The following is a 21,104-nucleotide window of genomic DNA, read 5'->3' on the forward strand; positions in this document are numbered from 1 at the left end:
AGTGTGGATCAAGTAATGTGGTTGTCCTTGGTGAAGGTGAGGAGTGTAAACAGACAGGAAGTAGCAATCTCCATCACACACTTAGTCTTCCCAGGCAGGCATCATCCTTTCTTACAAGGACAGCAACCCCTGCCCTCCTCATAACATAATTGAGAAGAACACCATTTTATCACAGCATGTCTGAATATCTGAATCTAGAGGTGACAGGGGGCAGAAAGCCTAACTATTTAGTAATAGTTAATAATCTGATGATTTGAGTTCTCATGGAAGCCTGAGAAGGCTGCCTAAACCTCCCACATTGAACAGCAGGTAGTTCTTTAAAAATTAACTCAGACACACTGAGAATTCATAGAGGACCTTGCTTTGTTTCTTCTGAATAATCAGATAAATTTACACTTTGAGTCAGGGCATTCCTTTTCATGCTGCTAAAATCAAAAGGAGTGAGGTAACAGGGGAAAGCTATTAGTAACTCTGGTCTTCTTTTTGTGATTTTTATTTATTTTTTTCTTCCAAGTCTCAGCTTGTCTCGTAATTATGAGAAAGGTGAAGAAACTGAACTCCGTTCTATGTGTGTTAGCTACTGTGAATGGGAAAATACAACCTTGGGTTTCACAAAGGTTTCTGGAGAGTTCCAGGTCACCCCTGCCCTACCCATTTACCAGGTGACTGTTGTATGAGAGCGCTTGTCTGAGTGGCTCAGCTCAAACACCTGCTTCTCCATAATTCCTTAAGAATACTCAGCTGTCCCAGATAGCTAGTCTGACAACTTTCTGTCCAAAGCTTAAGGTAGCTACATTTCCAACAGTGCCCAGTAATGAGATTGTTCTGCAGCTATTGGAGCTAATTTTACCCAAGAGTACAATTCTCCTCCAGCAAAGACAACAATATTCCAAGTTTAATAAAGGATTATCATTGAACATTGAATTGCCATCCCTTAAACAATTCAGTTCAGGTAGAAATGCATGACAGGAAGAGTCTGTAGTAAATGTCTCTCCCTTTCCTCATAGACTTTGCCTACTAGTGTAGTAGAGTACTTTAACTACTTAAAAACACCAAAAGGGAAATATTTGCTCTAGATTGTGGCCTGCAAGTGATTTGCTATGATCCAAAGGACCCAGGACTCAGAGTTAAACTAAATAGCAGATGTCTGACAGATAAATTCTCCCTAATGGCTTATTTTCAGCCTGCCTATTGTGCATCCTTTCTATTTAGGACTAAAGTACCTACTTTTCCTTTCTATATCAAGTTTCCTCACTGGTTATCTCCATTAGGGAGACTACAACATTGTACTGTGGACTCTTGTCACTGCCACTATTGTAGCCTCCCAGAGACCAGATTATTTTTATGTACATGTATATGTATGTGTAAACACAATGCTTTCATAATTGTTTATAGTTACTTATTGTGACTGGATGGATGGTTGGATGAGTGAATGGACCAAGTTTAGTAAGATAAACAGGGAACAAAATGTCGGTAATAAAGATCCAGGTGTATAAGCAAAGTCTGATGTTAAGACCACTGTATAAGTAGAGAAAATGACTTTAAGATGTAGTCCTGATTTTAGGGGATGAACGATTTTTTTCTGGCCTTATCTCCTCTCTTGATCAGAAATGAAGCGTTAATGGTTCTAATGGTCAGAAAAGTTTGATAAATGCCCCTAAATATTAGATGTTAAAAATTCAGCTTTAGCATACAGTGGCATGGCACGTGTCTATGCTGGATAGGACCACCTCGTTGAGTGAGATAAAAAGTTGCTAATGTGGGCAGCACTCTTCTGTGCAAATGTTCACTGTCCTCTCATGAAATTCTTAAGAGTTAAGGATTTTGATCTTAGTGCTTCTGGAAGGAATTCCCAACGGGCCTTGGATTTGTTTGTTTCTTTGTAGTTCTCTCCTCTGGTAGCTTAGACTCTTTTTTGTAAATCGTAAACCGAATACACAGAGCATCACTTGGAAGTATAACAGACAATATCCTTGGGAGAGCCATGCAATCTTGGGAAGAAGCTACTGACCTCAACAGTATAATTCAAAGGAGACTCCAGTTACACTTCTTAGGAGTCAAGACTAATTGGTGGGATTTGGAGAATTTTTCCTGAACCAAGACAAGTGATGGTAGATTCTTCTTTCCTGATGCTTGTTAGGTTTTTATTTCCAGTAGACTTCATTATAAAATTAGGTCAGTCTCCAGTCGAATGTGCCAAGTGCTTCAGTACTGTGCTAAGTACCTCATCTGCATCAATTTATGGTGTAGGCGTTCTCCTTCTCATTGTATGGGTGAGTTAATTGAGTCTTCAGAGAGTTGTGACATAACTTGCCCAAGGTAACAAACAACAGCAACAAAATAGTCACTCTTAGTTCTGTTGACACCAGGGTGTATAATTTTATCAGTACACTTTGCTATGTCAGTAGTATTTCTTTTTTTTTAATTTATTTTTGTAACGTTTTTTATTTTATTTTTGAGAGAGACAGAGACTGAGTACGAGCTGGGGAGGGGCACAGAGTGAGGGAGACACAGAATCTGAAGCAGGCTCCCGACACTGAGTTGTCAGCACAGAGCCCAATACAGGGCTCAAACCCGCAAACCGTGAGATCATGACCTAGGCTGAAGTCAGCCGTTTAACCGACTGAGCCACCCAGGCACCCCTTCAGTAGTATTTCTTAAAAGAATTTCTCTGACGTGATTAATCTACATACCTTTAATGACTAAGAACTATAGTGTAGATTTAAAGTAATTAATACATTTAAAAAATAGCTTTTCCTTAGGAGTTGGCCTAATGGAAGGAGGCTCTAAATTGGATTGTTCCAGTAGCTACTAGTGACCCTCATTTACTCTAAATATCTTCTCTTTTTGTTTCCTGGTTTTCCAGTCCTTCAGACTTGGTGCTTGATATTTCTTCAGTAATTTCCCACCCTCTAGTAAAGTATATAGTTCAGTATCCAGCCATCTAATAAATGTTTATTGAATGATGAATCTTCTACTAGAACATTCCCAAGAAGGAAATCCTGATTTATGGTTTTGTGTCTAGTGATTTTTTTTAGAATCTTGAGCTTGGAGAAATCTGAAAACAATAATGCCTGACTGTATGCTGATGATTGTATGATCTGTAGTGTGTCAGTTGCCACTCATCTTTGGGTCAAGAGACCATCAGTAATAACACCTAGCAGGGATCTTGAGATTAATGTAGGTGTCGTCCAACTTCATGCTACAACTGTGGATGCTTTCTTTGGCCTGTAGAACTCCCTAAAGTCTCCATTAGATGACTCAAATACACCTATTTGTATAGGAGCAATGGAACTGATTTGTTCTACCTAACCTAATTAAAATGTAGTGAATATGTTTGTCATATTTGACATATTGTTTGACTAATGGGGATTTGAAGTTTAGTGCCAGAATCCTGTGAGATTCAATCATGGTTTTCTCCTTCATCCCTCAGATTTTTGGAATGACCAAGGAAGAAGTGAGGCCAAGGAGAATGATAGTGTGTGCATGTATACTTGTGAGAACTATCAGCCTGCTTGACATAAAATAAATTAAAAATTGCTCTATTTTTTTAAAAAACTTAAAATTAAAAAAATAAATACAAAGGGATTATAATTGATAGCATTTATTGAACCCTTAGTGTACAAGAGATACTGTTTTAAGATTTCTCACAACTCTGTTATAGGTATCTTAAAGATGGAGAGTCTAAGCACAAAGACTAAATAACTCAGTTCAAGATGTTTGGAATTGGAATTTGCATTCATACCATTTGACAAGAATGTCTATGGATTACATCATATGTTATAGTTATTATTAATTTTTGATGCTTTTTCGTTAATGTAAAATAGGTCAATATAGACATTCATAAGTCTAGTATTTGCTAATGTAATTTGCAGAATTTCAAAATATCATTGAATGTTTATCATAGTTGTCAAGTTATAAACTTACGTGAAGAATTATCTTAAAAAAACTTTATTGAAAAAAATACCTCATTTGTATATACAAAGGAGTTCAGGTTTCAAATATCAATGCTTTTACAGAGTATTTCAATTTCCCCTTGATGTTGATCAGTACATTGTTATCTTAAGGGAAACATATACCTTGGGAAGATAAAAGTCACCTAAATTGACTGCAGATTAGTTATCTAAACATGCAATTCCAGGAACATTTGCCTGCACCCTCCCTAAGATAAAGTATGTTGGTGTATTCATCATTAATGACTATAATAGTCCCAACAGGTCAAACACGGGGATGTTGGCTTTTTGTGCAGTGGATTTTGTTCCTAGGATGCAAATAAAAATCAAAACAAATTATTCAAAATCCGTGAATAACCCCACCTGCCACAGAGCAGATGCACAAATGGGGAAGTGTGTGTGCACCCATTATCATCTTAGCTAATTTCTTGGTCCTAAAACATACACTGGGTTTGGCTTTCAGTTAAAACACACACACACACACACACACACACACACACACACACACACACACACTGAATTGTCTGTGCTCAGAATAATGAAAGGAATTCAGAACATAAGAAGAATGGACAATTAAATGGAGCCCCTATGTACACTTAGCCTGCCTTACAGAAGTTTCTATGTAAAGTATTCTTAACAATATTGATCCTAAGCTGTGGTAGGTTTTTTGCTTGTAACTTGGTGGATTTTAGAGTCGTAATAAAGATGACCCTAAACTATGATTTCTTTAGGATGATGAATTCAGCAAATATCCAATAACATGCACCATATTTACAGGCACGATGCCAAATGTAGGTTGTCAGTGGAAAGGCTGCATCAGAACCACCTGGGGCACTTAAAGGCAAAAATATTCCTAGAATTTTTTTTTTCCCCAGAGATGTTGATGCAGTAGGTTTGAAGGCATGCCATAGAATCTGTGTCTTCTCATAAACCTCCATAGCTAGGAATCCATTTAGAAGAGTAGTTTTCACCTAGGGCAACATTTGGCAATGTCTGGAACTTGCAGTTTTCACAACCAGGAGGATGTGTGTGCTGCTGGCATCTAGTAGGTAGAGGCCAGGGATGCTGCTAAATATCTTACAGTGCACCAGAAACACAGGTCTACACAACAAAGTATCCAACCCAAAATGTCAATAGTTCCAGGGTTGCAAAACACGGTCTAGAGAATATAGACACAACCCTAGAGGGTCCATAATTAGGGTGAATAAAAGATGCACAAAAATATCCTTTATACTTAAATAAATGTCACCAGCTCAAAGAATCAAATACAGAATTGAGGTAAAGTATTTATGAAATTTTGCTTAAGATTATTGGTTATTTTATGGTATGACTAGAAGCATTCTCACTGAAAAATGCTGTGAATGAGACATAACTGCCATTGATAGGGTATCTGTAATGCGAATTATCTGGATAGATTATGCCTATACTTGAGAAAAAAGTATTGAAAATTTTTCATTGATCCTAAGATGTTAATAAGGAAAGGTTTACTAAGAAACAACATCTTTTTTTACTATTTTTTTTATGTTCGTTTATTTTTGAGAGAACGAGTGTGACCAGGGGAGGTGCAAAGAAAGGGACAGAGGATCTGAAGCAGGCCCCGTACTGAAAACAGAGAGCCCGATGTGGAACTCAAACTCCTGACCTGAGTCGAAGTTAGACACTTAATCGACTGAGCCACCCACATGCCGCAACACATTTTTAAAAAAATTTAATGTTTTTATTTATTTTGGGGACAGAGAGAGACAAAGCATGAGCAGGGGAGGGGCAGAGAGAGAGAGCGAGGGAGACACAGAATCTGAAGCAGGCTCCAGACTCTGAGCTGTATGTCAGCCCAGAGCCCAATGTGGGGCTAGGATTCACAGACTGTGAGATCATGACCTGAGCCGAAGTTGGATCTTAACCGACTGAGCCACCCAGGCACCCCATTTTTTTTTAAATACTGGTTGTGAAGTGAAAATAGGACCACTCTTACAAGTGCCATTTAAACAAGCAAAGTAAATTAAATCTAGGAAAAATTCACATGATTTTAATGGTTTTGTCCTTTTTTGTCCTCTATTACTCTTACATATTCTTTTAGTTTTAGATCATCCCTCGAGACCAGATACAAGCTCATGTATAATAAATTACAGAAAGTTATTTTGGTTGCTGTCAATGTAACCAAATTGGATTAATAATGAAACCAATTAAATCCTCAAATACCTCCACTGGCAAGGGTAAACCTTTAATTTCCAGAGAGAAATAGGGTTAGCTATGTTAAACACACATAGTCACAGTGATAACCAAATTTGCAAACACTGGGGGGATTCTGCTATTTTGTCGAAGAACCAGCAGACTGATTGAATCAAAATAATACAAACGAATCCATGTGTTGTTGTTTTGTTTTGTTTTCTTGTAAAGCGGTCTCCTGCATCTCTGATGATAACCAGTGGGCAGAAGTGATGGAATGCCTCAAGCAGACAAATGGCATGCCTCCCTTTGTGCAAGAATGCACGGTCCCGTGTCGAGATGACTGCACCTTCACAGTTTGGTCCAAGTTTACACCCTGTTCCACAGATTGTGAAACAACCCGAAGTCGACGGCGACAGCTCACAGGTAGGGTATGGGACAGCTCCTAGGTAGGGCGTACCTTTCATTTCTTAGCTTCAGACAATGGATGTGTTTCTGAACCTGCCACAGAAGACGGAAGCTCCAGAAGGACTAGAAATGGTATCAGGTCTCTGCCTTTCCCAGCCAATTACTGACTTGATGTATCTTCTGTGCCTATGCCTGCCACGTAATATCTACTCATTTTTTGTGAAATGATATGGACCATTCTATAGCTATTAAGTTCCTCTCTATAGGACTTTATAATGTTTACAGTCTTAAATGGCAATATAGCCACAAGCTAGCTTGGAATAGTTAATGACAAAGATTCTGGTATTTTGTCATATCAGAATCTCAGCAAAGTTGATAGCAGTGACTGATGTGTAAAACCCATCAAAGGCAGATCTAACCTGTATCATTCTCTTTTTGCCATTACCTTACAAGCAATTTGACATTTTAAAATGTTAGTAGTGCAAGATAAGTCAAATTACATATATAGGTTCTGCTTTTGTGGTATATTATTTTGGTTCTGTTTGCATCCGTGTAATTTAATGGAAATTAAAGTAATTAATAGTTTAATCAAAGTGCTGGAGCTATTTTTGCCTGTAATATACAAATAATTGATGCAGTATAGCATATTGTACTACTACTCTAGATAAATATCCCAGAATTTCTTGTAGTTGTATTTGCATATCCAGAAAAACTTAATTTAGGTAATGAAGACCCAGAGGAAAAATGCCAAAATAATCACTGGGATAATAAAATTGGTGTTGACATTGAAGAATTAAGCACCGAAGACCATTTGTTCTTAAAAGCAATTTAAGGGCTAATTCTCTTGGTTTCAAATTCCCTTTGTTTGAATGCATTGCTTACAAGATTGTTTTAAATTTAACTCACTCTAATGGATTTACTTAATCGATGAGAGCCTTTAACAGGGTTTTTGCACACAACCCAGGAGCCCATTCATAATGTAGGTGAAATGTATAATCAAATAGAAACAGTCAAGTATGCTGCACTTTGTGCTTTTTTCCTCAAAATTCTGTGCGTATATAACTTTATGCGGCATTGCTTGTGTTTCTAAAATGAAAAAATTCTTACAGGGAATATAATGCAGTAGAATGTGTGTGACAGGAATAATTTCAAGTTCAGGTGTAACAGTTTTGAAGGAAAGGATGTTTTTACTTAGTGGCTAGTTTATGTCTTTTTCTTTGTTCTTGAGTGTTTACTGATGGTATTTTATACCTGAAAAATGAAAAAGGGAATATCAAAAATCCCAAGATATTTGTTAAACTAGTGAATTTTGTTATAATTTGTCAAAGCTGACAAATTTAAAATAAACTTTTTGTGTAAATATTGGAAAAGCCATTGTATGCTTTTCTGCAAACTCTATCCTAAGAATCCTACCAAAAAACTTAAATTTTTTTCTGAATTATTATTAATTATGCTTTTTGCTTGCTAATGGACATTTGTGTGTCTTCATGTCTTGGAAATAACTGGTCAATTTTATGAAACACCTACATTGTAGGGGAAAAAAATCAACAATCATGTATTAGGTGTGTGGGGGGCAGTAGTGAATTGAAATTTGTCACTTCTTAAGACTTATTTTCATTGTTGTGGTAATATGCTTGCATTTTGGTTTCTCATGTAATTTGGTGGTAAATTTAAGTAATCTCTAACATGAGTGGTAGTAAAAGGCATGGGCTTAGACTATAGAACAATGGGACTCTCTAACACAAACACATGGGAAGCACACAGTAATACTAGCCACTGCATGGAATAATGGGCCATTTAGGGTGTTGTTCTTGTTTTCCATTTTTTTTTCCATTTTTAACAACAGGCCTTAATTCAATATCTGAATGTTCTGGGTGTTGTACCTAAACGGGATCATCCTAGGTTTTAGATTGAATGGTATTTATAGTAGTTGTTTATACAGTGCTGAAAATAATCCATTGAGTAGATTTGTTCAGGTTATTAATATATAAAATAACTTGATAAATAATATTTAATATATTCTTATAGTTTTATGTCTTGGGGGAACAGGCACAAATTTCCCTCTGACTTAAGTGGGGAAAAATATCTTTATAGTTGTATTAGCGGTAGACTTTTTTGTTATCTTGGGTGTTTTTTTTTTTTTGGTGTTTTTTAATTTGTTTTTAAGTACTAACTAGTTCTGAATCCACAAGTTAATGCTAATTGTTTACTATAATGTAATCAAAGTAAAGGACCAGTGATAATTTGTTTCTTATTTTGAGAACCATTTCTGTATCAGTTTTCTCCAATCTTTCTTGAAACAGTGGTGCCACATAATTAAGGATATCCCAAATACAGATATGACATATATTAGTACAGAATGCTTGTTCTGCCAGCAACTTTTGGTTGCCTTGTAGATTAGTATCTTCCTATTCTGTCTTGCTCTCACTTTCTCCTTTTGTCTTCACTTCCTCCCCCACTCTACCACTTTTTAAATCTTACTTTCTTAATGAACAGTTTACTTACGTGTGCTAGGCCTTAGGAATACTACTGGGGAATAGATAAGCATCCTACTTTAAGAGCTTCCACTGTAATGGAAGATAGAGAATTTATTACAGTTACAACCCAGTATACCACTTGTGACAATAGCTGTGATATTACTGCTACATTAGTTTCTTAATGCTTCTGTAACAAATTACCACAAATGTAGTGGCTTAAAAAGAACACAGATTTATTCTGAGTTGTATAGGTCTAAAATAAACGTGTGTGTCACCAGACTGAAAACAAAATGTTGGTGGATCTTCATGCCTTTCTGGATGCTCTAGGGGAAATTCCTTTCCTTTTTCTAGCTTCTAGAGGCTGTCCACATTCCTTGGCTCATGACTCTTCTTCTATCTTGAAATTCAGTAACATTGTGTCTCTCTGGCCATTCTGCCTCTGGTTTAGGAAAGATTCTCTGCTCTGTGATTAGGTTGGACCCACACAAATAATCCAGAATAATCTCATCCCAAGGTCAATAATCTTAGTCACATCTACACAGTGCATTTTGCCATCTAAGGTAGCATAATTATAAGAAATAGGATGTGAGCACTCTTGGAAAGGCATAGCTTGTGGTAGGCAGAATAAAAGTACAGAAGAATACCTTTTCCAGGGTAACTAATACTTTACCCCTGCCACAGAGGAAGTACAAGCAGGCATTAATTAGACCATGGAGAGAGGTTGGAACCGAGGAAAATTTCTGGTATAAGAAATGCAAAGGCCAGAAACCAAGAAGTCATTTCCAGTAACTGAAAGATGCTTGTATTGTCTAGCTTGTAACATGCCCCAGGCAGAGTGGCATCACACAGGCAGGAGGCAGGTGCTAATGGTATCAGATACTTAAGGGCCTTGATGACCATGGCAAGGAGCCTAGAACCATGGTAAGTCACTGAAGACTTTTAAGTAGATGAATGACATGATCAGACTTCCATCTTTGTGAGCTGGTTCTAACTGCAGAGTGGGGAGAAGATGAAAAGGAAAATAAGGTATAAAATATTAGAAGAAGCTGTTGTGATTTAAGCTGGATATCTGGAGATGGGCTAAATATGGGTGGTATTGGTCAGAATGGAAACAATGGACTGATTGAAGAGATACTTAGTCATTTAATATGATCTTTTTCATTAATCAGATACAGGTAGTCGGGTAGAACAACAGAATTCAAGTCTGACATTTTATGTTTTGACTTGGTCATGTTGGTATACTTGGTAAATGAAGATGGAGAAAGGAAGGCCCTGGTGTGAAAAGCTTGAGGATGGGTTTTGCCAGGTTGAGTTTGGCCTTTAAAGTTCCAGTCTGTGGCTCAGAAGCTTGAGCAAGAAATCTAGAATGGAGATAATAATAAGGAATTTAAGAGCTGTAGATGATTTAAACTCTTTCTGTGGGTGGGGCACCTGGGTGGCTCAGTTGGTCTGTGCTGACAACTCAGAGCCTGGACCCTCGGATACCCTCGGATACCCTCGGATACCCTCGGATACCCTCGGATACCCTCGGATACCCCTCTCCCCCTCCCTCTACCCCCTACCCTCTCCCCCTCCCTCTCCCCCTCCCTCTCCCCCTCCCTCTCCCCCTCCCTCTCCCCCTCCCTCTCCCCCTCCCTCTCCCCCTCCCTCTCCCCCTCCCTCTCCCCCTCCCTCTCCCCCTCCCTCTCCCCCTCCCTCTCCCCCTCCCTCTCCCCCTCCCTCTCCCCCTCCCTCTCCCCCTCCCCCTCCCCCTCCCCCTCCCCCTCCCCTCAAAAATGAATAAACATAAAAAAAAAAGTTAAACTCTGTGGGTGAAGCTAATGGATCAGAAAAGAGAACCTAGTGATTGGTTTCTTTGTATCTCAACCAGTAAATTCTCATGGCCATGATAGAAGCTGTGTTTCCCAAACTTTTTCTCCCTAAATGCCCCTAATGGTAGAGGAAATGAATATATCCTCCCAGAGAGGTAGTGGCATGCCTGAAATTCCTGCAAGATAATTTCAGGTCCTGCAGGAATCCTTATTTATTGTGGTCATAAGCAGCATGTCAGACCATAGAGCCAATCATCCAGCAGCAACTGTAAAATTATATATAAACTATTTGACAATGAGAAAATATCCCATGCATCAGCTTGTAGTAAGCATTTCTAAAATAGCTATAAAGACTGGGAATAAAACCAGTAAGTAAATCAGCCTACTTCATTTTTCTATAGCCTGCTAAGACTCTAGCTGATGACTTATTAATGAGGTAACAAAAGATAATTATTAGATGTATTTGAGAATTTTTAGGAATCCAGTGGAAGTACATTGGCCAGAAAGTTGAAATCAAGTTACAGGCTGACTTGAAACCCCATTAAACATGATTATCAAGTACTCAGAGCAGTGGGAATTGATTCTGCATTCTCATTACTTATAGACAGAATCACAGCTAAAAGGTCCATCAAAGTCAATTGGTAAGGCAAAGTCATATTCTAGAATGCTTGAGTTAAAAAAGTCTCTCAAAGTGGAAGCCATGCCTTTTTCTCGGATTAAATTACCCAATGTTATTGGAACATTCATTTCATTGTGTCAGCATTTGTGAGCTACTTGATGGCAAGGACCAAAATAAGTTCTACTTTGTCTGCCGCACCTGGAGTGACACCTGACCTCCAGTGCCATTGTATGGGAGGGTGTCCTTTCATCCTTTGAATAAATAAACCATTTTCAGAAATGTACTTCAAAAAGAGGGTGTTTATGTTGGTTTCCCTGGAAACCATTAATTCCAAGGAAGACTGAGAGGCGATAATTTGCTTTTATCAACAAGTCACAGGGAAAATCATACTAAATGAATTAACAAAAATTTTCTAGCTGTTGAGTCACTGTAGCAAGCATCTTTTTTTAGTTTCTTTTTTTGGCACTCTCCAACATAAAACGATTTTTAATTTTATTTTTTCCAAAATAATTTGAATTTCACAGGTGCTTTGGGAATTGCTTTCATTGTCTTAAGATTTGCTTTCATGGCAATAAAGAATCAGGGAGGGCAGGGGGAGGCAATAGTGTAAGATTAAATTTTCTAAGAGCTAATAAAGACAATAATGTGACTTTTTACAAAACAGATATGAAATTAATATAGCAATGTCTCTTTTTGGAACAGGGAAAAGCAGGAAGAAAGAGAAATGCCAGGACTCTGATCTGTACCCTCTCGTGGAAATGGAACTATGCCCTTGTAATGTATTTATATCTCAACCTTATGGAAACTGGTCAGATTGCATTATTCCGGAAGGCAGAAGAGAGTCTCAGCGAGGAGGATTCAGGGTGCAAGGAGAAAGCAAAGAATGTGGAAAAGGAATGCGCTTTCGAGCAATAGCCTGCTCTGATAAAAATGGAAGACCTGTTGACCCCTCATACTGCAGCAGCTCTGGTAAGGAGTACAGATGGGAACATACACAGCCCAGGAGGTGTATCCGTGGTCTAGAATTAGTAGCTTTGTTCTTTAAAAATTGTTTTATTTCTCCTTGGTCAATAACACACTACCTTTCATAAAATGCAGGCATTTGGAATGCATAGATCCATATTTTACTGATTATTTGGAATGTGATTACTTTGGATCCTTAACTCCGTCCTTTGGCCACTTGGTTAACTGTGGATGAGTACAGTTGCTCTACTTCACTGAAAAAGCCATATTTAACAAAAAAATACATCTTGGGGTATGTTTTGGTGTCTGATCATACATCTAGAAAGCAATCAGGCTGTGAATTTCTTCCAAGTTAGTTGACAAAATACCAATTAAAATATTGATTTAAAATGTTTTACCTTGTAATATATAAGTATATCTAAATTAATAGAATAAAACTGTAGGAATAAAACATAGGCAGTCTGGGAGAGTTCTGTGAGCTGTTAGGAAGAAGACTTTTTTTTTCATTGTGGGAAAATTTGAAAGATAGGGGTGAATGGGGAAAAGAATGAGAAAGAATGAGATTAAATACAATTGGGGTAAATGTTGATGGGGGGGGGTGGCCTGAGACTAATGATTACAATGGAGCCTATGAATTTCATACTCTAGTTTATGTCTTTTTTTTTTTTGAGACTAAAATGGTTACGATTTTTACAGAGAGTATGAAAGAGAAGTCATGTTTGACTGGCAAACTCTGGGAGGATAAAAGATTTTGGCCTCTGGGATCAAAGTCTTGTGTTCTAATCAGCTTTCTCAATAATATTAGAAATTGTAAGTTGATTAAGTTCTGACATAGAAGGCAGATAAATGAGAGTTTGTCTTCATTCCCCACGCATTAGCTGTTCTTTAAGATAGGCCCATATCATTATATGAATACAACTTAAAGCTTAATAACTTTTTAATTGGTGAAATCATTGCTCTGCTTCCTGGGGTAATCTATAAAATTTTCTTCAGTGATTTGACTCCTAGAAACATTAAACACATCACAAACAAGTTGTGGATCTGTTTTATGAAAGCCAAACCTGGTTGACTGTAATCTTTGTTTTTCCATTTATGTATATATGCACACACACACGCGCACACACACACACACACACACACACACACACACACAGTGTTTTCGGAAAATTACTTTTCCTTTCTCCTATTGAAATGTTTGACTTACAATGTTGTATACATTTAAGGTGTACAACATGTTAAATTCATAGAATTTTATAGGGAGATGATTGCTGTTGCAGTGATAATTGGCATCACTATCACATTACAAAATTATCATTTCTTTTTAGTGGTTGGAATAATTAAGTTCTGGTCTCTTAGCAATTTGATTATAACACAATTATAGGTGTGTATATTCACTATAGGATGCATTAAATCTCTAGGACCTATTTACTAATTGCAAACTGATATAGCTTAATAACATGTGTCCTATCCCCCGAGCCCAACCCCTCATCTCCTGGTAAACACCATTCTACTGTTTTTACAAGTTTGATTTCTTTACACTACACATATAATGATATCATACAGTATTTGACTTTCTCTTTCTGAATTAGCTTACTTAGTGTAATGTCTTCAGGGTCAATCCATGTTGTTACAAATGGCAGGATGTCCTTATGGCCAAATCATATTCCCTGATTATATTTATATATATATATATATAAATATAATATATAAAAATATAATATATATATTATATATGTATATATATAAATATAATATATAAAATATAATATATATATTATATATATTATATATATTATATATATACATATATAATATATATAATATATAAATTATGTTATTATTATGTTATTATTATGTTATGTTATGTATATATATGTATATATATATACATATATAATATATATAATATATAAATATAATATATAATATATAAATATATAATATATATGTTATATATGTAACATATATATTACATATATAATATATAAATATAATCAGATATTTATAACATGTAATATGTAACATATAATATGTTACGTATATATATTACATACATATATATATTACATATATATAATAGATACAGCACGTCTTCTTTGTCCATTCATCTGTTAATGGGCACATAGGTTATTTCCATAGCTTGGCTATTGTGAATAATGTGGCAACGAACACAGGAGTATATTTCTTTGATACCCTGTTTTTATTTCCTTTAGGTATGTACCCAGATGTGGGATTCCTATATCCCATAGTAGATCTATTGTTAATATTAGAGTAACTTTAATATTGTTTTCCATAGTGGTTGAACCAATTTCATTCCTACCAACAAGTGTACAAGGGGTCCCTTTTCTCCAGATCCTCAACATTGATTATTTCTTCTTGATTATAGCCATTTTAACAGGTATGAGGTGTTATTTTGCTATGGTTTTGAGTTGCATTTCCCTGATTGTTAGTTATGTTGAAAATCTTTTCATCTACCTATTGGCCATTTGGATGTCTTTGAGGGAATGTCTATTTCTCTGCCTGTTTCATAAGTAGATGGAGTGTGTTCTTTGTATATTATAGTGCTGTCTGAAACATGGTTGGCAAAAAGTTTTCTCCCGTTTGCTGTGTTGCCATTTCATTTTGTTGACTGCTTCTCTTGCTATGCAGAAGCTTAAGTTTGATATAATCTTATTGGGGTTGCTGCTGTTGTGGTGATAGATCCAAAACCTCATTACCAAAAGCAATGTTAAATAACATCTTCACTATATTTTCTTCTAGGAGTTTCATGGTATCAGGTTGTATATTTAAATCTTTGATATCTTTTATTAAATTTTTTAGTGTAAGATAAGGGTCCAGTTTCATTGTTCTGCATGTGTTCAGTTTTTCCAACACTATCTAAAGAGATCATCATTCCCCCATTGGGTGTGCCCTCCTTTCTTGTTCAATCTTAGTTGACTGAATATGCATGGATTTTCTTCTGGGCTCTCTATTCTGTTTCATTGGTCTGTGTCTTTTTATGCCAATATTATTCTATTTTTATTATGAGAGATTTGTAGTATGACTTGAAATCACGAGTGTGATAACTCCATCTTTGTTCATCCTCGGGATTGCATTGGCTATTTGGGGTCCTTGGTGATTGCATTTCTCTCTCTCCATCTTCTCTATATAAAGAATGCTCTCTGGATTTTGATAGAGATGACATTAAATCTATAGAAGACTTTAGGGAGTAAGGACATCTTAACAAAATTCTTCTGATCCTTAAACATGGGTTGTTTTTTTCCATTTGTGTGTCTACTTCAATTTTTTTCAACTAAGTTTTGTAGTTTTCATCATACAGATCTTTCACTTCCTTGGCTAAATTTATTCCTAGGTATATTTATTGTTCTGGTGCTGTTGTGAATGGGATAGTTTTATTTTTCAGAAGTTTCATTATTACTACATAGTAACATAACTGATTTGGGGTGACATCTGGGTGGCTCAGCTGATTAAGTGTCCCACAATGTGGAGCCTGCTGGGGATTCTCTCTCTTTCCCCCTCTCTCTCTGCCCCTCTTGTGCTCACTTTCTCTCTCTGGAAATAAATTAAATAAAACTTAAAAAATAACTGATTTTTGTATGTTGACTTTTTTTTTTATCTTGGAACTGTATTGAAATTGCCGAGTAGTCTCAACAGTTTCTTCTTGGTTGAGTCTTTGAGGTTTTCTTCAGTCTAATGCTCTCCCAGCTGACCTATTTCGGCTGCTTGAGGTTTTCTATATACAAAACAATACCACCTGCAAATAGTGACAATTTTACTTCTTTCTATCCTGTTTGGATGTTTCTTGTTTGGTTGCTTGGGGTTTGTGTTTTTGTTTTCTGTTTTGGTCTGTTTAATTGCTACACCTAGGACTTCCAGTACTGTATGAACAAGAGAGGTAAGAGAGGACCATCATCTTGTCTCTTTCCTGTTTCAACATTGAATGTAATGTTAGCTGTGAGTTTACCATATGGGACCTTTGTTATGTTGAGGTATGTTTCTTCCACACACAATCTGTTGAGGGTTTATATTGTGAAAGGATGTGATATTTTGACAAATATTTTTTTTGCATTTATTTCAATGATCATGTGATGTTTGTCTCTCATTCTATCAATGTGATATATTTACTGATTTGTGTATATTGAATCATCCTTGAATTGAAAGGATAGATCATACTTGATCATGGTGTATAATCACCATGTCTTACTCATTGTAGTCTCCTAATATTTTGTTAATTTTTTCATCTATTTTCATGAGTAGTATTCTATAGTACTCTTTTCTTGGAGTGTCTATATCTGACTTTGGTATGAGGGTAACACTGGCCGTATAGGAAATTGGAAGTGTTTCCTCCTCTTCAATTTTTTTTTGAAGAGTTTGAGAAAAATTGGCATTAAGTCTTTTTTAAATGTTTTGTAGAATTCACCAGTGAAGCCTTCTGTTCCTGGTATTTTTTATGTTGGGAGGGTTTTGATAAATGGTTTAATCCCTTTACTCATTAACTTGTTCACATGTTTGATTCTGTCTTGATAGGTTGTGGGCTTCTAGAAATTAACTTATGTCTGCTAAATTACCTAATCTGTTGGCATGTAATCGTTCACAGTAGCCTCTTATATATATATATATATATATATATATATATATATATATATATATATATATATATATTTCTGTGGTATCAGTTATAATCTCACCTGTTCTGTTTCTAATTTTTAGTCTTTTTTTTTCTTAGCTAAAGGTTTGTTAATTTTGTTTCAAACAGCTCTCCAGGGGCACCTGGATTGCTCAGTCAGTTAAGCGACCAACTTTGGCTCAGGTTGTGATCTCAGGACTTGAGAGTTTGAGCCCCACATCAGGCTCTCTGCTGACAGCTGGGAGCCTAGAGCCTGCTGTAGATTCTGTCTGTCTGTCTGTCTGTCTCTCTCTATGTCCCTCCCCCGCCCTCTCTAAAATAAACATTAAATAAAAAGAAAGAAACCAGCTCTTAGTTTCATTGATCCTTCTTGTTTTTCCAATCTCTATTTCTTTATTTCCCCTCCTTTCTTATTTCCTTCCTTCTGATATTTTGGGCTTAATTTATTTTTCTAGTTGGTTGAGGTTTTAGGGTAGCTTGAGATCTAACTTCTTAATGTATCCATTTATTGTTATAAACTTTCCTCTCAGAACTACTTTTGTAGGATCCCATGGATTTGATAGGCTGTTTTTTCATTTTTATTAGTTTTAACTTCCTGATTTCCCTTTTGATCTCTTCTTTGACCCATTGCTTGTTCATAAGTTTGTTAAGTTTCAACGTATTTATAAACTTGTTAGATTTTTTTTTTATTTCTAGTTTCATAGCAGTGTGGTCAGAAAATATAGTAGGACTTCACTCTTAAATTTTGTTAAGTATTGTTTTGTGTCCTGTTATGTGTTCTATCCTGGATAATGTTTCATGTGCACTTGAGGAAACAATGCATTCTTCTGTTGGGTGGAATAGCCTATATAATCTCAACTCCATTTGGACTAAAGTATTGTTCACTTCTAACATTTCCTTGTTTTCTTTTTCTATTGGGATGATCTATCCACTATTGGCAGTGTGGTATTGAACTCTCCTGCTAATAAATAGTTGTCTATTTCTCTTGTTAGATCTGTTAGTGTTTACTTAACATCAGGTGCTCTAATGATGAATGTGTATACACTTGGGGATGTTAGATCTTATTGATGTATTGACTCCATTATATAATCTTTGTTGTTGCTTTTTTGGGGGCTGAAGTCTGTTTTGCCTAAGTATGGCCATCCCCACTTTCTTTTGGTTCCTACTTGCATGAGATATATTCTTCTTCTGTCCCTTCAAAATTGGAGTGTATGTATGTCTTTAAAGTTGAAATGAGTTTCCTGTAGTCATCATACAGTTAGGTTGCTTTTCTATCCATACAGCCATTCTGTGCCTTTTGATTGATGAATTCAACCCATTTACACTTAAAAGTGATTATTGATATGTAAAGACTTAAAACCACCATCTTATAGTCTGCCTTTGGTTATTTATCTCCAGTGTTCTTGACCGTCTCTTTCTGCCTACCTTTGTAAATTGGTAGTTTTCCACAGTGATACGCTGTCTTCCTTTTTTTTATCTTTACTAATCTACTCCAGATTTTTGCTTTGTGGTTTCCATGAGGCTTACATAAAACATCTCCTAGATAAAACAGTCCATTTTGTGTTCATAGTCCCTAATCTCAGGGTGCCTGGGTGGTTCAGTCAGTGAAGTGTCCAACTCTTGATTATGGCTCGGGTCATGACCTACTGGTTCATGAGACTGACCACCACATCAGGCTCTGCACTGACATCACAGATAGTGATTCTCTCCTTTTCTCTCTGCCCCTCCCTGACTCACAAATGTGTACTCTGTCTCTCAAAATACGGAAATAAACTTAAAAAGAAATTTATGTTGAAATTCCAGTTAGTTAACACAGTGTCATATTAGTCTCACATGTACAATAGTTATTTTTACATTTCCATATGATATCCAGTGTTCAACACAAGTGCACTCCTTAATTCTCATCATCTACTGAACCCATCCCCCCACCCACCTGAACTCTGGTAACCATCTGTTTGTTCTACACAGTTAAGTCTTTTTCTTGGTCTACCTCTCTTTCCCCCCTTTGCTTGTTTGTTTTGTTTCTTAAATTCCACATGAGTGAAATCATACAGTATTCTCCGTTCTCTGACTTCTTTTGCTTAGCATAATATCTCTAACTTCATCCATGTCCTTGCAAATCGCAAGATTGCATTTTTGATAGCTGTGTAGTAGTGTGTGTGTGTGTGTGTGTGTGTGTGTGTGTGTGTGTGTACCATATCTTCATTATACATTCATCAGTGGACACTTGGGCTCTTCTTTTAATTTGGCTACTGTAGATAATGCTGCTGTAAACATCAGGGTGAATGGATCCCTTTGACTAATATTTTTGTATTCTTTGGGTAAATACCTAGTAATGTGATTGTTGGATTGCAGGGTACATCTATTTTTTAACTTGTTGAGGAGCCTCCATACTCTTTCCCAGAATGGCTGTGCTAGTTTGCGTTGTCCTCAACAGAGCAAGAAAGGTTTTCCTTTCTCCAGGTCCTTGCTAACACTTGTTTCTTGTGTTCTTCTTTGGAGCCATTCTAGTAAGTGTGAGGTGATATCTCCTTATGGTTTTGATTTGCATTTGCCTGATAATCAGTGATGTTGAGCATCTTTTCATATGTCTGTTGGCCATCTCTATGTCTTCTTTGGAGAAATTACCATTCATATCTCCTGCCCAATTTTTAATTACTCATTTTGGTGTGTTGAGTTTTATATCTTTTTATATATTTTGGATTCTAATCCTTTATTGGACAGGTCATTTGCAAATAACTTCTTCAATTCAGTAGGTTGCCTGTTAATTTTATTGATTGTTTCCTTAACTGTGCAGAAGTTTTTTTTTTTGTTTTACTTTGTTTTGTTTGATGCAGTGCCAATAGTTTATTTTGCCTTTGGTTTCCCTTGCCTCAGGAGACATAACTAAAATTAAGTTGTTATGGGCAATGCAAAGAAATTATAGCCTGTGTTCTATAGAATTGTTATGGTTTCAGGTCTCACATTTAGGTCTTTGATCCATTTTTGAATTTGTTTTTGTGTATGGTGTAAGTAAGTGGTCCAGTTTCATTATTCTATATGTTGCTGTTGAGTTTTTCCAAAACCATTTGTTGAAGAGACCATCTTTTTTTCCCTCATTGGATATTCTTTCCTGCTCTGTTGGAGCTTAACTGACCACATAATTGTGGGTTCATTTCTGGATTTTCTTTTTGGTTTGATTCATCTGTGTGTGTGTGTGTGTGTGCGCGCGTGCACCTGTACCATACTATTTTGATTACTGCAGCTTTGTCATATAACTTGGTCTGGAATTGTGATACCAGACTTTACTTTTTCAAGATTGCTTTGGCTATTTGGGGTCTTCTGCGGTTCCATAAAAATTTAAGATTGTTCTAGCTCTGTGAAAAATGCTGGTGGTATTTTGATAGGGATTGCATTAGATGTGTAGATTGCTTTGGGTAGTGTAGACTTTTTAACAATATTCTTCCAATCCATGAATATGGAATGACTTTCCCATTCTTAGTGTTCTCTTCAATTTCTTTGAGTGTTTTGTAGTTTATAGAATACAGGTCTTTCACCTCGGTGGTGAGGTTTATTCCTACATACCTTACTATTTTGGGTGTAGTTGTACATGGGATTGATGCCTTAATTTCTCATTCTGCTGCTTCATTAGCATGTATAGAAATGTGGCACATTTCTGTACATTTTTTTTATCTTGTGACTGATTTTTCTTGATCACTTCTAGAAGTTTTTTGGAGTCTTTCAGGTTTTCTGTATATAGTACATCATCTGCAATTACTGAAAGTTTTACTTCTTGATGATTTGGATGCTTTTTATTTATTTTTGTCTGATTGCTGTGGCTAGGACTTCCAGTACTATGTTAAATACTAATGGTAAGAGTGGACATCCCTGTCTTGTTCCTGACTTTACAGGAAAAGCTCTTCTTTTTTTCCCATTGAGAATGATGTTAGCTGTGGGTTTTTCATGTATTTCCATTATTTTGTTGAGGTATGTTCCCTCTAACCCTACATTGTTGAATGTTTTTATCAAGAATGAATATTGTACTTTTCAAATGTTTTTTCTGCATTTGGTCATTGGTTTATTTCTGAATGCACTTGTTGA

At 36.3% G+C, this 21,104-nt stretch overlaps 1 protein-coding gene across 10 annotated transcripts in view; it reads left to right on the forward strand.

Moving 5' to 3' along the window:
• THSD7B (thrombospondin type 1 domain containing 7B) overlaps window positions 1-21,104 on the forward strand; it is a 1,235,876-nt gene that overhangs the window by 984,299 nt on the left and 230,473 nt on the right. For all 10 annotated transcript variants that reach the window (XM_053214974.1, XM_053214976.1, XM_053214972.1 and 7 more), the window contains 2 exons: window positions 6,351-6,545; window positions 12,137-12,403. In XM_053214974.1, the coding sequence (XP_053070949.1) occupies window positions 6,351-6,545; window positions 12,137-12,403 (462 nt within the window). The remainder of the gene's footprint in view (window positions 1-6,350; window positions 6,546-12,136; window positions 12,404-21,104) is intronic.

This window comes from Acinonyx jubatus, chromosome C1 (genome assembly GCF_027475565.1).
Source record: "Acinonyx jubatus isolate Ajub_Pintada_27869175 chromosome C1, VMU_Ajub_asm_v1.0, whole genome shotgun sequence".
In the NCBI taxonomy this organism is placed as follows: domain Eukaryota; kingdom Metazoa; phylum Chordata; class Mammalia; order Carnivora; family Felidae; genus Acinonyx; species Acinonyx jubatus.